This window comes from Monomorium pharaonis, chromosome 2, assembly GCF_013373865.1.
Source record: "Monomorium pharaonis isolate MP-MQ-018 chromosome 2, ASM1337386v2, whole genome shotgun sequence".
NCBI lineage: Eukaryota > Metazoa > Arthropoda > Insecta > Hymenoptera > Formicidae > Monomorium > Monomorium pharaonis.
Genome location: NC_050468.1, coordinates 21,254,252 through 21,276,237, shown reverse-complemented (window position 1 = coordinate 21,276,237; position 21,986 = coordinate 21,254,252). Strand labels below are relative to the sequence as shown.

The window sequence follows — 21,986 nt, the reverse complement described above, 5'->3', positions numbered from 1 at the left end:
TCGAATGATTTTCGAAAATAGGTGCGGTATTTTTTCTTATTGTACACTTTTTTTTCACTTTCGTAAGAATAATATTTCACTCTTTGAAGTGAAATTTCACTCCAAAAAATTTAGAGTAAAGATAAATGAAATTAATTGTCAAATCTTATTTGGAAAGTCGGAGATCTGTCTCGATTGATACGTATTCGAATATGAAGTAGATTGTGCAATAACGATCACGACATGTTTCCACGCGGTCTCATTAACGCTCGTAATAATATGGCGTCCGTTGCCACCGCGTGCACATAGGGGGGGATAGTTTCGGCTGTGCAGCGGCCATGTCGTAATAGCGTCCGTGGCTCGCACGTGGTCAAGAATTCGCCCGCCACAACGTGCAGATAGCCGCTCATGAATGCAAGAAATCAGAAAGATACCTTGTTTCTCGTAATCCCACCCGGGAGATGTGACGCCTTGGACCTCGAAGCCGACACACGATATAGTTTCTCTCTGATGCGCTTCCGCAGGCCTCACGTAGCTCAACGCGTCCGCCTTCAATAAATGAAAGGGCTCGTGTGATGGCGATATGGAGAAAGATACACACTGCGACTCTTCGCTGGGCTTAGAGACAGAGGAAAAGCAAGCGAGCTTGAACCTCAAAGCCTCGCTAGTGCAGCTTGATCGCTACGCTCTAGATTTTCCGCTATGATTTTCCGTGATCGCAGATATTATCTCAATCGCAACTTTTTAAGACACGCTTTACTTTCCGATGCTCACTCACTAACGACCAAAGGGTTAGTAATCGTGGAAAGGGAATCGAGAGATTCAAGAGCCCAAGAGAAACCTCATTGCTTCGTAGGAAGGGGCACTTAAGGTGCAATTTCATGCGAGCGAAGAAAAGCTGGCGTTTACCCCCTCTTCTTCAATTTTCGACAATATGACTGTGGCTACGGTCCACTTGACGCTACAAACGTTTCGAAGCATTCTTTGATTGGTCAATTCGTAAAAATCTTTGTTTCAATTGGTCAATCAAACGCTTCGAAGCATTTGTAGCGTCAAGTGGACCGCAGCCTGTATCAGCAACAACACGCTGAAAGTTCGACTTAGTCCAGCTATCAGCAAAGCACGTACGCCAAACACGAAATATAAAATTAACGTCATGATGGAACAGGTAAAATAATAAAATATATTTTAGATAAAATAAAAATGAAAAAATATTAATTTTTTATAACATATAAAAATATTGGAAACGTATAATTGTAATAACGTATATGAAAACGTATGTCCTCCAAAATCAACTTTGGAATTGAAGAAAGAAAAAACTGTTTTTCGAACGAATTTTGAAAATAAGTGCTACCCAGTATTTTTTCTTATTGTATACTTTTTTTTCGTTGTATTAAATGCATAGCTGCAATTACGGCAGCTGCATGTCATCTTCTAATCTCTGCTCTAACTGTAGTTCTTACGTATTCCTCCATATTTTCGAAACTGTTTCAAATTTAAGTCAGCGAAAAAACGCTCCATAAAAAGGTAGGAGGCGATAGCTTTAGCATTTTAATGCCGAAATTTCATTGCAATGGAGTGGGGGGGTAAACGCTTTTCTTCGCTCGCATGAAATTGCATCTTTAGGCTTGGGAAGGGGGACGCCCCCTCTTCCCTTACTCATAGTCTCACTCCTTTACCTTTGTTACTGAGAAGAATTCTCTGTATTCTGAACAGTTGTCTAAACTGCATAAAGAGATAAATATAATTATACGAATTACACACACACTCTCTCTCTCTCTCTCTCTCTCTCTCTCTCTCTCTCTCTCTCTCTCTCTCTCTCTCTCTCTCTCTCTCTCTCTCTCTCTCTCTCTCTCTCTCTCTCTCTCTCTCTCTTTCTCTGTATTTAAAAAAAATAAAAATATTAATAATTGCAATTTTTTTCGTAGATTAATGCCTAATGATTTCATGCCTTATACGATGCGAGTAATATTACAAGTAATACAACGCTTTGATAGAAAAAGAAAATTAATTTAAGAGTTTTTTTTTCCTAAGTTCTTTTAATTATCTAAATAAAATAAAATCATCTAAATAAATTAAAAAATTATATATATACAAAATCTGATGAATCGTTAATTAATCAAATCAAACAAATTAAATTAAATCTATACACTAGTCATTAATATTAATATGTTGATTATAAAACCTAGTAGTCATTCTGGACAATAATTCCACACTGTACCTTATAAAGTACAATATTTTAGATTTAAAGATAATTGCTAGTTTAGAAAAAAATTGCCATCAAAAAAATATTTTTTTAAGACTCTAATATGAAAGTATCATATAAGATACCAAATCGGCGATCTCTGCGAGGGAATTAATAACGATTATTTTTTTGTTCCTTAATGTAAATATAATTTTAATTTACGTCAAACTTTATATCAGTCCTTAATTTTCGTACGATGTATATCCATATCACCTTTTGTAACATATTTGTAATAAATGTTTCTTCTCCGATAACATATGATCCACATTATGCACTGCATTACGGTAAGCAAGCATACTAAAACCGTACTAAACCTTACGGTTTGACTTCGCGTCTCGATTTCGCAAGTTATGTCACGACCTTCCATCGTAACCTTGGTACTCACCTGTCAAGTACCTTGCTCGAACACACGTGCCTTACGGTAACGCGCTCTATTTCCCTACGCCCGAGAGAATGATGGTGGCCTTCGCATTTATCTTTATGGAGACAGTATTATATGTGTATTATGTACGTATATTATGCTAATACAGCGGAATGAGAACTAGTGATTAACAATGCAATGTCGCAAATCTAGGAGATTGTAGAGAAGATATACAAATATTTCCCTTTTTACGCGCAAATCTTCACCTTTCTCGGTTATCAAAATAATGGTAATATTCATATTAAAGAGTTTTGCAAACTATATAATTATGACCATCATTAGTGACTTTTCATAGTCTTTCAGTGATTCCAATTAAGTAAGGAGAATTGCGATTAAAATTACTGATCGGAAATGATCAGGGTATTACCACCGAAATGTAGTGCATATATCACTGATATATATAATTACAAGTATAACGTCAAAAATCAATAAAATTCATGATTCCAATTTCATTGATTTCAATAGAGAGTAAGTTAAAATCAATAGCAGCACAGATGTAAAGAACAAGATTGTTAGACTTATTGTTAGTTTCCCTGAATAAATAAAAGCTGCGCTTCGGAAACAAAAAACCGGAGAAAGGAGGAGAAAGCATACGGACATCAGCATTGTGCATACAAAATGCATCGCATTGTCTACGTTGGTTATAGATAAACAAAGACGGTGTACATACGAAGTCTATACTTAGACTATTGCTATCTACGCGTAGACGCCCACCGATATTCTCCTTTCATTTCGCGGCGCGTACGCACGCCGCCGCCACCCGCGCCGCCACGTTAATTATCGGTGCAGCATTCAATCCGCAAGCGAGCCGTGGCAATGAGTCACTTTAAAGTAGAGGGAATTAGACAAGTTGGCACAGCCGTTAGAAAGTGCCGCTCTGAAAATAATTGTTGATCGATCAGGTTGCCGGATATAAAATAACGCAACGTCACTGCTACGGTTGAATCATAAAAGATTTCAATCAGACGAAATGTATTCGGGCAGAGATACGGAGTGCTCAGGAAGTATCGCATTTGTATTCTTAAAAAAATAGGTTAAAAATTAAATTTAAAGCAATTTTCATCAAACTTGATACACATATAAAGTAAATGATCTCTTTAGCATATGAATTAATTAATGTAATATGATGGAAATTGTTTTTATTAAATATAGTAACAAAAAGTCGGTTATTGTATTTCTTTTCACATCCATATTAAACATAAATCTTTATCATTTTATTGTTTTGGATGTAAAAAGCACAAAATCAGAAACACTAGTAGCACGTATTACTTTTGCAAACATACATATTTCGTTTGCTGCTACAAAAAATAATACTTATATGAGAATTTAGTCATAACGAATATAACAAATGCACATACTCATCGCACAGTTTCAAAGCCTATTATAGACTTTCTGTTAAAAAATTTGAAAAAATGCGTCCTTTTTGATGTTCTAAGTCGGAATTTGAGATAATCTTAAATGTAAGGATTCTGAATATCATTTTTAAAGATTGAAAATTTGGGTTAATCAGTAACTAGCTTTCCTATGTACGTCAAATTTGAAATCTTTCTCATACAGTTTATTGCAATTTCAGATCTGATATTTCTGAAAGAATATTATTATATTGTAATGGATTTATAGCCTACGTTTATATCTCCCTGTGTAAGAGTAACAATTTGAAGGTAGAGAAAGCGATCGTTCTGGATGTCTATCAATATTTTTTCTGATCTCTCTCTCTCTCTCTCTCTCTCTCTCTCCTCTCTCTAAAATAAAAACTCGACAATAATTTCTTCCTAATCATTAATTACATTAGAATAGAAAATATATTAAGATGTATAACCTACAATAAGAGCAGCAATCAATTCTAATTGTTATTTAATTGTCTGTAACTTTGAAGAAAAAGGAAGACATCTGGTCGGAGTCACCTTACTCATTACATTATGTTGCGCTCACAGATGTGCACATTCGCGCAACACACATGATGTAAGCGATGTTTGTGCGATTAATAATCGTGAACATTTGACCTTACCTTAATACAATACTTTTTTATTCGTCAAAGTTTTATCTTCCAGTCTAAATTAATCTATCAAATAATATTTTACTAACATATTTGATTAATATTTAAACGTTGTAAACGGCAAATGGAAAAACATTTTCCAATCATTTCTGACAACCTGAGTATTTCTAGAGAGGCAAACTGAGAAAGAAAAATTGAAACCCATTCCTAAAGGTATAACCGATTGCTTAACAATCAGCGAACGTTTGCTGTTAACGAGTAACGTTATATAACGAATCATAAATAAGACGGAAAGAGTAAAGTCCGCGCGAGTTTGTAATCGCTGAAACGTGCTAATCCGTAGTACCGCGAGAATATTGCGGAACGTAGAGCAAGATCGCAATGCCTCTCGTCGGTGAGAGCCAGGCAAATAGCAGTGAAAAAGAGAGATGCGAAACTTACCCGTCGCCATCGAGAGTGATAGCGGTGTCGGCCAAAACCCGGAGCACGAGACCGACGGTCGCCCTGGCGTGACAATCGATACCAAGGAGACAACTCTCCTCGGCGTCCTGCCTTCCCGTGCAGGAAACGACGACGAGGTATCGTGTCCTTCCTGGATGCACTGACTCTAGTTTCACGGCCTGAAAGAAAGACACAAGGAAATCTCCGATTACTCAAAGTACAACTGTAAAGCACCGCTCGCAGGTAGATATTCAAACACCGTTTAGATACGGAGGATTAGTTTTAAAGTTTAATCTATTTGTCGACGAAAATGCGAGTTATCTTAGATACAATGTCTTTGAATTAAAATGTTATATAAATGTGACTATTAAATGTTATATAAATGTCTTCTATTAATTAACATTAAAACAGAAGAAATATTACTTTTCCTTTATATCTCAATATTTAAATGTGTTTTATCATGGTTTTTAAGTCATGTAGCTGAAGCTAGCAGCTAAAGGTAGCAGCCAAACGTCGAGCGGCCAGGGCCGAACGTCATATAGGCATTTCCAGGGGACACCATTCAATCAAACGTTAAAAATTCCCTGATTATGAGATTTTCATTCGCGATAGTTATTAATTGTTTAGTGGTTTTTTAAATTGTTGATTACGTTAGTCAAATAAATACAAGGAACGCTGTCTTCAAATTTCTACGAAAATATTTTTTAAAGTCTAGAACGACTTAATTAACCATATATGAGAAATTTATAAAAATGCATTTTTGCAAAACATAGTTGATTACCAGAATAATGCAAAGATTTTTTTTTTTGTAAAGTACATTACCGCTTTTTGCCGCACCCAGAGCCGACGACAAAGACGTAGCGGTTTCACGGCTCCAAACGACAAAAAATTAATTTATAAAATATTTATAACAATTAGGAAAATGCAGGTCTTCTCGCGATTGACCGATCAGTCGATCGTACGTTACAGAAAAATATTTCCAGCCAAATTTGGAGGAAATCGTACCATGCGTTTAGGCGTAAGGCACAAAAAACGATACAAATTAATTTTTTAAATATTTATAACAATTAGGGAAATGCACGTCCTCTCGCGAATGATAGATCAGTCGATTGTACGTTACAAAAAGATATTTCCAATCAAATTTGGAGGAAATCGTACCATACGTTTAGGCGTGAGGCGCAAAAGACAATACAAATTAATTTTTTAAATATTTATAACAATTAGGGAAATGCACGTCCTCTCGCGAATGATCGATCAGTCGATTGTACGTTACGGAAAGATATTTCCAGCCAAAATTGGAGGAAATCGTACCATGCGTTTAGGCGTGAGGCGCAAAAAACGATACAAATTAATTTTTTAAATATTTATAACAATTAGGAAAATGCACGTCCTCTCGCGAATGATCGATCAGTCGATTGTACGTTACGGAAAGATATTTCCAGCCAAATTTGGAGGAAATCGTATTTTACGTTTAGGCGTAAGGCGCGGAAAACGATAAAAATTAGTTTAAAAAATTTATAACAATTAGTAAATTACAAGTCTTGTCGCAAATAATCGATTATGTATTATAATGACTAAACTCTATGCAAATGTTTCAAAGTTTGTTAAAAATCTCATAACCAGGGAATTTTTAACGTTTGATTGAATGGTGCCCCCTGGAAATGCCTATATGACGTTCGGCCCTAGCCGCTCGACGTTTGGCTGCTGCCTTTGGCTGCTAGCTTCAGCTACATTTTTAAGTCAAATGTCAATTATATTATATATTTTTACAATATTTTACCGTATCTAAACATGATCTCCGCAAAGAGGATATGTGCCTGTACATCAAAAAATAAATACTTTCAAAATTAATCTTAAATTCAAAAATCAGTGTTAAATATACATTGTTAAATACACAAATAAATACTAATCTGTTCTCTTTCAATAAAAAATAATTCTTATAAATCAACAGATACAAGAAATTATTTCTTAATTACAGCATAGTATAAAATTCTTGTATGATGCTATACGAACATTATCTTCCAGGGTTAACGACATTATAGGGAAGTAATATTACACAACCAGCTCATTGGCTTCGCTTCCGTTTGACCAGCTGCTTTCCGCTTGCATCAATATCTCGGTAGGATAATAATATAGTATTGCACTAATCTTGCACTTTTTCACAAATATAATGCGTGCGCGCGCGCACGCGCGTGTGTGTCTGTCTTAATTATATATATATACAAATCAAAATATGCGTATAGTATCAGAATATTCATTATCCTAATATTTAATTATAAAAATTTAATCATACAATCGTCGTATTATTATTAAAAAAAAATATTTTTATCAAAACATAAAAGAAAGCAAATTATAATTAATTTATTATCCGACTTTTTATAATAAAATGCTTTGTAATAAAATTGTTATAATAAAATGCTTTGCATGAATAATTATCCAAAAATTTTAAAAAATCCTAAAATCAAATTCTTAAATGAAGTATTTAATTGTGGCACTATATTACGTATTATGATACTATATGTTATATTACAAAGCATAAAACTAAATCTACCCAAAACATTATTGAATTTTTATTCGCAATATCTGCAGTTCTGAACGTATCTCTTCGTCTCAGACACAAATAAAGATTTAATGAGAGAAATCAATGTGTAAGATAGGAAATGGGTTAAACGGGAGGCTGATCGAGTAGCAAGCACACTCTTGTATTAGAAGTAGATGAAACTCCATGAGAGAATTTCCGACAGTAACGATCAGGTACCAGAACGTTCGCAATAATTCGCTCGCTCGATTAAACGCGAAACGTATCACTCGCAGTGATCTCTACTTCGAAACGGTTAAACACGTTTCCGCCACGAACGATGCGTTCGATGCTCCCAGGCGGACTGTTTAATTACTTTCACCGATCCGACTCTTATCTCGCATCAGTGAGAATTCAGCCCGGCTACCGGTGGTTCAGGGAGAACAGCGGCGAAGGAAACGAATTACGAGAAATCACACGCGTGAATGAACGCAAAAAACGGGCAGCGGTGATGCGTCTCGAGCATCTTGGTCGCGGTCCCCGACCGCGGAGTTCGCCGATTACGGAGTGCGTCCACTTTACGAGTCGATTGCGACTGCAAGTGTCCGCTACAAGTGCAGCAATTGAAGTACAACGCCCCCCTCCCCTTTCCTCGAGTACGTTGGGCGTCGGCCCGTGCATTTTTGCGGCAATTAACGTTTCCGCACTCCCCAGGAAGAATTCCAACCGCGATAACAGACCGGATTTTGTCCGGTGATTACATCTCGGGCGCGCTCGATGGATACGATCTTTTTCTCGTTCAGAGGCGAGGAAAAAATGATATGCGCGTTAATCGCGTACTCGGCGCATTCGCGCGTAACGCACTCGCAGGCGTTAATAAATGATGAGTGCAGAACCGCATTCATCGCAGCTAATTAAGTTTCATATATCAATACTACGCGCGTAACGAAAACAGCTCAATGTGTTCCTGGGAGAGATTTGGAGCGGAAAGAAGAAAATACTTCGAGAGATATTCATCCTTTTACTCTTCCAGTCCAGAATAAATGATTGTAATTGCTTATAAATTCCAAATAATTTTGTTGACATACTTTCCACATCAGCATGCTTGTATTTCATTAAATATTATATAAAATGTCATAAGTATAAATAGTATCATAAGCTAGCTTTTAAACCATTTCAATTATTAATTTATTGTATATAAGTGCAAAAATTTTGAAAAATTTTCAACAGATGGTATAATTTTTTTTTTAATGACAAAAGACGGTCAATCTGTTAATCTGTAATTTATCAATAACTTTTTCTATCAAAATTCATGGATTTATATATATCAACTAAATTGCGCACGCTGTCGTCAATATTAAAAAAACCTTTCAAAAAGTGATTTGTCTTTAAGATTAAAATTATCTTGTTTTATTTTAATGATAAATCATCTTTCGCGATTAAAATACAATATTTTTTCCGGATACATCACCAATGTTTTTTATGTCTCGAAACATAATTCTTACATATGCTCAATAGTCTTAACGAAACATGTATTACAAATACAAGAATAATAGCAAAAAAAAGATTGTGTTTAAATACAAAAACAAATATAATGAAGTGTAAATAACAAATGCAGGTAATAATAACGAGGTAAGAGTGAAAAGTATCAAATATGTATAAAAATATCAGCATTTATGTTTTATACTTCTAGTCTAAGATAAAGAAAATTGTCGATATTAATTATAATTATTCATAATCTTAATTAACATACAGCTTTCAAGAGAGGTACAAAAGATTTTCCGTTTTTATTTACAAAAAGGAAATCGTTTATAGTATTACGATTTGTTGATGAACTGTCTCACCCGTTTCGCCATCAATCATTGAGTGGAACGATCGCGATTAATAATGCCACGATTATACGATCCGCTCATCCGTGCGCGAGGCGTTCGCAAGCGTGCTTCAGAAGGAGACACGCTACAAAATCGTAAAAACGATTTCCGTCCAAGAGAGTGAGGAAATGGCGAAAGTCTTGATAGAAGATCTATAGTAGAAAGGAAAAGGAGGAAAGTCACCGACATAAAAGTCGGTCTTCCAATAAGTAATAACTATAAACATTAATTGTAATAATTATAAAATATTTCTGTAAGCCGGCGTTATCCACACGAGACTCGAAAGCTTTTACTCCTAATATTTTGTTTTGAAAATTTAATCAATCGTCATCAAACGAAAAATTATTTTTTATTTTTACAAAAAATAAATATAATTTTGTTTTTTATCAAACTATTTTTATAATTTTTGCGAAAATACAGATTTAGATAAATTCAAACGAATAAAAAATTTCTTTTAATATTTAATTTTGGTATTATTTATATATTACAATGTTATATTATTATAATTATATCTCATAATTATTGCAACCAAAGTGATTATGAGGAATTCGCAGTTAATCTTCACAAATCGCACTTGATATATAAAAATTGCAAAAGGCCACAGTATCATAATTTGGCGTCGACTTAACTTAAACGTCGACGATGGCGTAACATGGATACTTGGATGTATTATGTGAATACATGCATTCCCGGACCCGCAATTATACGTCGTTAACCTCAATGAATAGATAATTAGCTAATTTACTGTCCTTATGAGACGCCATAAACTACGCGTTTCTTCCGCAATTGTGATAATCATCAGTGGCGAGGGACAAAACGAATCAAATTAAAACATTGTTCTTATGCAATTTAAATTATTTATTGCAAATTACGTCCATGGCAAGAAATCTCTTGCAGCGACATTTTCTTGTTGTTTGTGAAAGCATTAAAGTGTGACTGGAACCAATGCAGCAATCTATCTAAATAATGCAATGAAAAGTTTATCGGCACTCTATATCTCTACTGTTGTAATTTACATTACACTAATGAAAGTTTAACTAAAATACAATATAGGTCAGTTTTAATTCTTCACTGTTTGTAATTACGTTTGTAGGTGAGAAAATTGAAAAAAAAATTGAATTTACGCAACATTCAAGAATAATTAGTTAAAAGAATCAGATAAATGACACGTGTCGATCGTTAAATTTTTATTCACGTTAATATATAACGCAATTATAGATAAAGTTCATTATTTCTTTGAGTAAAGTCTGAAAATTTATGGTTCACGAGGAAATTGATACGATCTCCTTTTCATATAAACTTACCGACTGTAAACGATCACACGAGAGAAGTGCAGTTTTTAATTAATTGTACTCGCGTAGCCACATCACAATTTCTCAAATTACCTGCCTGGCATTTCTCTACGCACGCGTATATTTAAGTTGGTTGTTACAACCGAATGATCGAACACACGAAGCGTATAACGGACTCCGTCCATCAATCACGTATAATACACTCGATAGTGCAAAGAGGTCGGATATCAAATCAGCCAATCGTGTTACAATTAACACGATTTGATTCAACTCACAGTTGCTGCGTATATTAAGCAATTGAAACCAGAAACTTTCAAATGTCAAATTAAAGATTACAAAATTATTTACAATTAAAAACTCCATAAAGCAAAATAAATGATATTAACATAATTTTATAATTATTGTATAAATAAGATATTAATTTATTGTTACATTAATTCAAGTAATCAATCAATTTCTCTAACTCTAATTCATAAATTGTTATTTTTAATTAATATAAATATAAAATCAATCGCAAACATTTCTAATCAGATTTATTTTTATCCGTAAAGTTAGAAATACTGTACAATTGATTCTATTTGAAAGATTTTATTACAATTTTCTACATATTAAAATGACGTAAATGTACAAGTAAAGGAGCAACTATAAATTTATTTTTTATATGTGCAAGAAATATTCCTTTTTTCTCGACATGTTAAAATTCTCCGACTTCAATTAAAGCGCGCATCTTCATCCAAAGCAAACGCGAAAGTGTTTTAAAATTAGTGGATACTCATGGAAACGCGTGATGAAACTAAACGACATAACGTCGAGAAGATTTTAATGGCGAAATAATACATGGTCATGTAGTGAATCATTAGGACCCCGCTGCGGTTGACAATTACGCCTTGATGATGTCCTGTATCGAAATACGTAGATGCGCTATCTATAATGATCTACATCATTATACTTTTCATCGTCTTAAAAAAAAAAAAGATTAAGACGTTCAAGCATCAGAAACGAGTCACTTTTTCTGCGGCATCTACGAGATTTACGTGTTAAGTCGCGTTTCTCTCGACATTTTCGATTGCGATGAATATAACGTCGCTCCTTTCATGTCTATAAATCTTCTGACTTGTCTTACTAAAATCTTTGTACTTTTCATCAATATAAAATTTAATTAGATAATACTTTATTTTATAGCTTTTAATTATATTATATATTTTAAAATATATCTCTTTAATATTATTAAAGAAAGAAAGAAGAGAGGAAGTTCGAGAATGTTGAAATAGAATTTTCATATTGTAACTGAAGAGTATAATCTTTGAAGTAACTTATATACTTTCAAGAATCTTGGTTCGCAGAAGTTCCTTCAATCCGGGTTATACCATTAAAATTAGAATTCAAAACGCTACGAAATTTTCGTAGTGATAAAATTGAGATAAAAGGGAAAATGATATATGTGGCATGCTTTGCATAAGCAAGGTGTACTGGAAGATATATCGAACACGTGTCAGCGTATACGATTCAAGATACGAGATTGCGAGAAAGACTCTCAATGTAATGCCATTAGACTTAGAAATCGTGTCCCGATCCGCGATGGAAAGGACAAGACTGGAAATAACGATTGGATTTACATTGACTATCGTAGGCAAGCTATAACGCTTTTATTTCAATTAATCGTTTCGTATTGATTTTAAAGCGATGAAGATATCTAATTGAGATGAATATTTGAGTTTGCAGCATCGTGCCCTGACAACTTTATAAGATAAAATATATAGAAATATAACTAATATTAAATTAAAAAATAGTTTCAAATATTTAGGTTGTTATTCACATAGTCATTAGATTAATTGTTTTACCTCTAAAATAAAATTAATGATAAGTATAAACGACTATTAAACGATTATTAAAATCGAAAAAAATCAATAATAGTTACAACGTGTAATTTTGCATACATTTTCTAGTACTTTCCAAACTGTACGCCATACTTTCTTGGAACACAGTTCTTATTAATATAAACGAGAATATCACAATATTAAATTGATTATCAATTTAATAATAAAAGCTAAAGCATCTATAAGATCCCTGTATCTCGAGATAATATACATTTATTGCAAAAAATACTACCTTAATCAGAACTTTCCTGAAAATTCCGTGGGCCTATTTTTACCAACGTAGAATAACTTTAATCTTGGTATAACTTTTACTTGTTATCTTATTATTGTTATCTGTTATTCTAATTCCAGAAATTACAAAAAGATAAAGAATAAGTTAAACCGAGTTTCAAGTTAATCTACGTTAATAAAAACGGGCCTTTCGACTATCAAGACATATTTATAAAATAAACAATTTAATTTTTATCACAAATAATTGTTCTTATTTAATAAAAATACAAAGAAACGCACAAAAAAATGTTGTATAACTTATAAAATATTTAAAACTATAATATAATATCTTGCTCGCATATTTATGTTTCTCGATCATTATCTTCGTTAATTAATAACATTATTTTACTGGATTAACATTACTAAATTAACAATACATATTTTCACTAATATCAAGAAAAATTAAAAAATTAATATGTGTTATTTAAATATTTAAATATATTATTAAAAATTAATTATATAAATTAAAATAAGAAACAATATATGTATATTCAAGAGTTACTGCAGACCGAAAGTCTGCTGAGAGTCACTGATCTTCCTGACACTTTATACGTTATCTCGGCAACATGAGTGTGATTTTATATAGGTCACGTGGCGCCGAAATTACTGCCATGTCGTAGCCGCGTGTTTCATCTCGTGGAGGGCCAGATCCAGCCGTTTAATCTCCCAGAAGAGTTTTCCTCGCTACGACGCCTAAACGAGATAATCGCTATCGAAAGCTACGAAAGGATCCTAAAGCAGGGGAGGAATCGTGGCGTACGAGAGGAAGAGTCCGATATGCCCGGGGCATAACTCGTGGTTGAGGGGACGATAACATCGCCAGACGGTCATTTCTCCTGTTGCACTTCTCCTGCACTGTATCCGTGCACCGAGGAAAGGGTACGGTCCGCGAATACGGCCGTATCCCCGGACGTTTTTCGCGAGAGCGACCTTCAAGAGGGTGGGATTAACGCGAGTCGGGTTAGCCAAGGTCGCGTTCGCCATCGCGTTCCGAGCAATCTCGTGGGCGTCTCTTTTTCAGGCGACATTAAATTTACGTTAATGGTCATTCATCGCGTGACAGTGTACAGATTACAGATTTTTTTTATCTCTAAACGTCCTGCGGTATTAAGCAAGAATTTGCGCGCCTCGTTGCTTCAATTTAATATCCCTTTTAATTTATAAAATACATTGGAGCAGATAAATATCTTTAATTCTCTCTAGGATGTGCTTTAATTCATTTTGTATTGCAATTAATTTAGCCACTTTATTCAATTGAATAGCGAACGGAGAGAACGGTTTTACTGAAGCGTCATAAAAGTTTAGCTCGATACAGATCTGAAAATAATTTTGTTCTCTAATTTTCACCATTAAAATAATTATGAAAAAGACATTTTACAAAATTATTTTTAGATCCGTCTCCAACTACTGAAATTTTTTAACGTTTCAGCAAAAACGCTTTTTAAAAATTGTACGTAAGAATTCAATTCAATCGAATTCGTTTCAAACAAATTATTCAATGACTATGTTTTATGTATCGTTGGAACGTTTAAGATAGGCGAATATCTAACAGTGTTTAACTCGGAGGCAAACGTACATACATCGAAAGGCATTGGTATTCGTTAACGTCAAAAACCAGGTCGCTCGGTCCTAACCAATATCCAACCGATTCTACGAGCCACAAGGATCCCACGAGAGGCGTCGCGAAAGGCCACCACCGTGAAAGTGTTTCGCGATCGTGTCCCGATCTCGCGAATGCTCGCGTGTAGGCAGTGCGCGGTAAGATACGGCATCAGCCGCATCCACGAACGAAAGCGAATCGCACGGGAGAGAAAGACGGCGGTTTTCTCATCGGATCGCTCCTCTCGGATGCTGCGGCGATAATAATTCAGCCACGAGTCGTAATGAAATGTTGGAATAAGATAAAAGATCGGAAGGCCGATTTGAGCACAGAAAACGAAGATGAGTGACGCTGCAATTGAAATTTATTATAGAAGCGAAGAGCTCGACGTTGTGAAATTAAGTATAAAAGCAACAATGAACTACGTAATTTTTACGGAGCTAAAAATTACCAGTCAATCGATTGCTTTTGTTAGAAAAAAACACAACCAACAAAATTTCGTTCGCGTCATTATTATTCCACGTACGTATGTATACACACGCGTTTCTCTACACTTGCGGAATAACAACGCAATTATAAAACTCGCACGGTATCATTACACCTCATTAAAAAAAAATTTATTTTTTCACAAATTACCGATATTATGGAAAAAAACATAAATAAAGAGCAAAATTAATTGAATCTCGCGAGCTTATGACCATGATAACAGGAATCTGTCAACCTCCGTCACGCTCTTTAGGATTAAATCCATCATTTAAAGGCGACAAGTCCCCGACAGCAGACGGGGACGAGTCTTCCCAGTCATCTGGACGACCTTGAGAGGAGGTTCCCCGGGAGTTCAGCGTGTAGACAGTAGGCGGCCTGTGCGCGACGTTCCATTCCTTTCTGTGCGTGCATGCGTGCGTTCTGATACGCGGCTTTATCGATCGGTCGTGGCCCTTCGGGACATTATGAAGAGACATGTCGAATGCAGCTGCGGCTGCTGCAGTTTATGACGAGCGATGATGACTCAACGAGTTTTGCTGCGGCGCACCGCGTTGCTACCAGGCAAACCAAATACGGTCTTCCATTCCCGTGGTCGGTGTTCCTGGACCAAATCGCCGATCGGCGACACCGTGATTCGCTCGAGGTCGAATAAAATCGTGTCGTTATCTACTCGCGTCACAAGTATGATCGAGATCGAGTTCCCGATCGAGATCGAGATCGTCGCCGCGCCTCTATCGCGATAACCTCGAACGTACACATATCGTGTTTCTTTTGTATCACTTCCAGTTTCCTCTCGCATTGCGATCGACTGACGTGCTGATCAAAGGAGTACGTTTCAGATTGCCCCATCAGAAGATATCGTGAATGCAGAACTAGTTTCATTTGGAATAACAGATATCGATTGAGATATATTCTCTTAATAAGTAGCTTCAACTGCTCTGACGTTAACTTAAATAATCAATCCGCGATAAAAGTTCTAAAAAATATCAAGCAGAGAAAATAATAAATCTATTTGCTTATTTGTGAAATATTGTTTTGAAAGATGGCACGCGATTCTATGCGGTATGAATAAACAGGAAGAAAGGATTCTCTTATTTTAGATCATAAGAAAACCAGATCTTTGTTGCCAATAAACTTCTCGAGGCACAACAAAACGATTCGCGAGTCACGTTCAGTCATGAATGACGTAAAATATCAGTTTCTACTAAAATTTTCCTGTTCCGGTTAAAAGTGACTAAATGCACGCGTTCAGAGACAGTTTATTATTGTAAAAGAGAACTAATAGAAATATACTTTTAAAAGGTTCGCATTAACTCAACAGGAAATGGGATCATACAAAAAGGAAAACCCTGTTTGTGTATGTCCGCAGATTTTCATGTGAGTAACTTAATATTTCTATACTTCGTATTAAACAAGTTTATATTTGCCAGAATAGAAATAAATATTAAACGCAAAATATTTTCGGCTACAGAAAATAAGTTGTAAAAGAATGTTGCAGAAAAATTATTTATTTTCCACTCAAGTAATTCCTGTTGCTTCTTTTTAGAGATGATTCAATATTGAATATTTATTTTAAGATTCAAATTTATTCGAAAAATTTCTAGCTAGAGCGTAAAATTTGCGTATAACGTTATAATACTGCGAAAAATAGTTTATTCTGTATTGTTTCTCATAATAAAGTATCTTTATTACATGAAAAAGTTTTCTCTTCTATTTATATCATTAAAACAATTGCATTTAAATTTGGTAAATATGTTAATTGTAATTAAACAGTTATATAAAACAAAAAAACTCGCAAAGAAAATTATTAATAGATACAAATGTTGAAAAACAATTATATTTTAAGAAATCTACTAGAAAAAAGCTATATTTTTTAGAAAGATTCTTTCTTTGATATTCAAGAAGATTATATAATACGTAATGCAGTCGACTCCACGTGCACAGTTATCAGAATAATACGCGTAACAATACGATAATCGACCCCATTGGCCTTGTAACCGTCCATCGCGAAATTCAATTTATCTCGGACCACCCGGTAGCGATTATCTACTTTACGAGTCCCTCCTAACATATACCGTTACATACAATCGTTTCGTCTTTAAATAATCATCCATGGGCGATTTAAGAAAAATCTTTCCGAAAAATCTTATCAGAAAGTCTCGAAAGTTTATCGAGATAAAAGGAGGATCTCCAAACTTAACGAGAGTTTGAACTTTCCCATGGCGATCCAATTACTCGTGGCAAGGCAAGGCGAGGTTGGATTTGCGTCATTGGTTTACCACAGACGTCCGTTCACGTTTCCAAACGACAAACTCGAGAGAAGGAACAGAATCTCCGATTAGCATAAGTTTACGAAACCGAAGCCTACGAATTTATTTTTCAACCCGGAAGAGTATCTCGTAAGGGTAAAAAGCCTCGTCATAAAATTGCAAACATAATTTACTCTTACAGTTGTAAGCTCAAACATTTGTCTATGTCAGGATTTTCCAAACTTATCGCAAATTACGATCTATTTTTTCAAAACATCCGATTTTTTTTATACCGCTTTACTCCCAGTGCTTAATTTTTGATTAAATATAATTTTATAAACCTATTTTTTCTCTAAAATATAAAATATAAAAGTTTAAAGAATCTTCTTATTTTCTGCCTTTATTGTTAATATTTTTAAACGTTATATCAAAACATATTATTCTCATGTATAAAAAATTCAATGATTGTCAGTTATTTCAAAACTTAATTTCAACTTCTACTAAAAAAAATTGACTTGATGACCCATGTTTTACGAATCTTTAGTCCATGCATTTAACTAAAATAAAAATAAAATAAAATAAATAAAATACACAAATTTTTTACATAACACTATTGTACATAAACATTTTTACTTGATTACATCGCTTCGATAATATCGATTATATATTATCCGAATTTCAAATCGAATATAAAATTAATAATTTTAATTAAAGCTTGAATCAAATAATTAAATAATAAAAATATAAAAATTAAGAATAATCGAGAAACCATTATTCTGAATATTCTGTTACAAATTTAATACTGAGAAAATGAAAGCAAAACGCTAATTAACAGCAGTTGACAGCGTTAGTGAAAGTGCTTTCCAAGAATGAGGACCTGCACTCATAAGTTTCCTGAGGGAGATCCATGGTTCGTTAGATTGTCAAATTACAGGTTACTCGACTGCTGAAAGAGTTCTCAAACAATAAAGTTATATTAATATCTTTATAATCTCACTTTATATTGTTTCTACGACATAGTCGCACTAAACCAAACTAGGACCAACAAAACGACACACCGCAGACTTTCATTCGTCCAACATTAAATTCTAAGAAGTTTCAAATGTAGTTTCGATTCCCGCAATTTTCATGAAAGAAGCCGTATATATATGTTGAAAAATAATCTTCAAGCTGCAAATTTGTTTAAATTTGCTTAAAAAAATAGTAAAATATAAATCGATAGCCTAAAAGCGATTAATGCCGACGTTATCGCATCATTACTATTCATAACGCTATTTGATGTTAACTTGATTTAAGTTGACTGCTGTCGACTTCGGCACTTTTATTACGGCAATAAAATACGTGCGTACATAATTAATTTGTCACGACGATTTACTCGACGATATCTGCGCCATTCTACGCGAGATAGTCACCGCGCTAATCGTGCTAACTCGTGCCATTTGTTCGTTATACAACACTGTTACGCGTGCAGTTCCTGAGAACGATCTAGCGTCATTTTTCGCACCTGCACTACAAGTAAAGAAAGAGAGAGAGAAAGAGAGAGAGAGAGATCACCTTTATTACATAGATGACATGGATAAGGAATGCAAGCAAATAAGTAATAAATGCAAAGTAATAACGATATCAATAAAAAAGAAGATTATCGATAGTTGCATTCCTTGTTTTCGATCTAAAATATCGCTTTCGCGCTCAATTACAGCTTTGCCAGACGAAGCGAAGCTTTAACATGATGCTACATTCCTGTCAGCCTTCGCTCGTTCTCGTTGAAATTAGGATCATTATTCACGCTTCGCACGATCAAGCAAAAAGAGCAATGCGTAACATGGTAATGAAATTCTATCCTTGTTTGAGCACAGAAAAATGCCAAGAAGTTGTGTGTCAAGTGTGCATATATATATGTGCACTAATATCAATTTAAACTCATGCATCTTAATAAAATCATAAAGTTATTCCAACGTTATTCTTAAATTGATTATTTAATTTTATTTACATCCCATATAAGAACACTTAATTTGTATACATATTTCTCTTTGTACAATTTTTATTCTGATACATAATTTCAATTAATAAATTTAAAATAATAGACAATGTACTGTAAACAACATGTAATGGTAAATTTCTAGTAAAATAAATTTATATTTAAAACTAGCTATGCCCTGCTACGCGTTGCTGTGGCTCTTTATTCTTCCGCCTCTCCCGGTCTCTCCCCGTTTCTCTCCGTCTCTCCCGGTCTCTCCCCGTCTCTACCCGTCTCTCCCCGTCTCTCCCGGTCTCTCCCGTCTCTCCCCGTCTCTCCTCGTCTCTCCTCGTCTCTCCCCGTCTCTCCCGGTCTCTCCCGGTCTCTCCCGGTCAATATAATTATTTCGAAATTATTTAATTTAAAATAATTATTATCATATCTGTAATTATTATGAAATTAGTGTTCGATTTTACCTTTTTTAATATCCTGTATTTGTCCTTTAATATTAACATTTTTCTCAAATTCTTTATTATTTAAATTTTATTATTTAATTTATATAAATTCAAGCATTTATCTTTATATAAATAATTAAAAAATCTATCTTTAATAAATCTAATATTCATTTATTCGCGTACTTCTAACTAAATTCAATACAACGTTGTGTCAAAATTACAAAAAAATAACATTAAAAAAATATTGTTTAAAATTAAATTATGTCCAGCATTTTTGAAACACACGGTATAACAAATTGACCAAATCATTACACTTTCATAAAATATTTTATTATCTCATCATCCTATGTATATTTTGACGTAAATTAATTGTCAGAATTACTCTTTCTTCAAATTTCTCTTTCTTCAACGTTACACGCTTTTTTGCAGAATCTTTTTGTTGAACGCACCGTCGTCGAACTCGTTCACGTAATCCCGATCGCTTTTTACATCACGAATATAATACGAAAAGAAAAAGCGTGCAATGCGCACATGTTTTGACACAAGACCGTATTATGCAAGCGTCATGACTGTTGAAGTATTCCGTACTTTTAGTCAGCAAAAAAAGAGGCTCGGCAAGTTTCGCATGGTCCACTACTGTTTCGTTGTCGAAGCGATTGATACGTCGTGATGCAATGTTTACATAATTCCAACACGCGAATTAAGAAACTCAATCAATTTGTCGTAATAAATCTATCTTTTACAGTGCCTGTGCCTCGTAATTCTCGTTACGCTTCATTAATTCCAATGATTGATTACAATTAAAGATTATAAGATAAAATTCATTTATCTTTAACATCAATGTTACATTTTTAGTTTAAAAATCATAATATGTAATATACATCGAGAAATGGTTAGATATTTTCCAATAGTGAGTTAAGTTTCAACTAAGATGCGAGATCTTGTCCCTACAACAGAATGTTTATTCACATTTTCCTAAAAAATTTCATGAACTTACAGATTTTTCAAGAATTTTATTCTAAATTTCTGATAAAAAAGTAGAGAATATGTGTATCTACGTAGGTGATAAATCACATAATAATTTAGAACAATATGCTCTTCAAATCTAAATCAGTAAACTCTGACTGATTTGCAATGCTATACTTATAATTGTGATCATCGCAATTATTATTTAATATCTGTTAATGATTTCAATTAAAAAAGAGATATTCTTAGATTAGAGATACTAATCATAATTAATGTATTAGGTATTGAAAAACAATATGTATCACTGATTAATGTAATTATATCATCAAAATCAAATGATTCACTGTCTTTCATTAATACACTGATTCTGATTTAGAAAGTGGGTTATTATAAATATACAAATTATAAAAATGTATTATAGTGTAAAAATAAAATTCGTGCGTAAATTGAATGACATATATTATGACACTATACAAGAAGTTAATATTAAGTTGGTTACAATGTATATCATATTTATTGCTAACTGATTGTAACATTATAAAAAAATCAAAGAACTAATTTTGTCAAAAAGATAGAATTTAAGTTTAAAAGCAAAATTCAGGAAGTTTCCTTAAATACTAATAAAATCTCATAAAAATCCATGATTTTTAAAGGTAGAGAAGAAAATTCCCTGAAAATTCCAGATTTTTCCGGTTTTCCCCGGGAGTCAATACTGATTATAAAATATAACATAAATAATACTGTCTTACTGACTGAAGGGAGAGTTAAACACCTAATCAGATTAATTCAAGCGTCAAAGAGAAATTACATTCCAACAAAGCAAAAAATACTTTCAATTTCTTCAGTAAGCTGAAATAAAATGCACCTGCATTCGCTTGATTCTAATCACTCTATTTACGAACTTTTACGCAGAAATTGTCGAGGTCATAAGACCCCGATACTTTCACTCGTAATATAAGAGTCAATGCCTCGTATGTGTTTGCCATCGATTCCGGCCCGAATCGTTTTTTTTATTCATATTCTATCCGGTGCCAATATAAATTTTTACTGCAATAGCGTGGTACGAAATTAGTTGCGGCGCATACAGCAGGACCGTTAAGGCACTTTCTAATAACGAGGTGGTGGCTCGATAATCGTCCAAGATTACACAACTTTGCGCAGCAATGAGCGCGGCAATGCTCGCGAAATCTATTATGTGGCTCAATGGCGAAACTGAGTAATTTTGCAGAATGCCGGAACCACGATTTCCATCTTGCTCTGTTATACCTGGCGTCAGGTCACGTGCGTCAGGTCGACAGAAGTCTCGTTGTGCCGTTGCGGCCGTGATGAAAGTGTGTCGTGACCAGCGTCGCGCAATAAGCTA

At 34.1% G+C, this 21,986-nt stretch overlaps 1 protein-coding gene across 3 annotated transcripts in view; it reads right to left on the bottom strand.

Annotated features, from left to right (window-relative positions):
* The window catches only part of LOC105831818 (protein phosphatase Slingshot homolog 2), a 134,649-nt gene that overhangs the window by 39,920 nt on the left and 72,743 nt on the right, over nt 1–21,986 (bottom strand). For all 3 annotated transcript variants that reach the window (XM_036283118.1, XM_012672240.3, XM_012672241.3), the window contains one exon: nt 5,083–5,261. In XM_036283118.1, the coding sequence (XP_036139011.1) occupies nt 5,083–5,261 (179 nt within the window). The remainder of the gene's footprint in view (nt 1–5,082; nt 5,262–21,986) is intronic.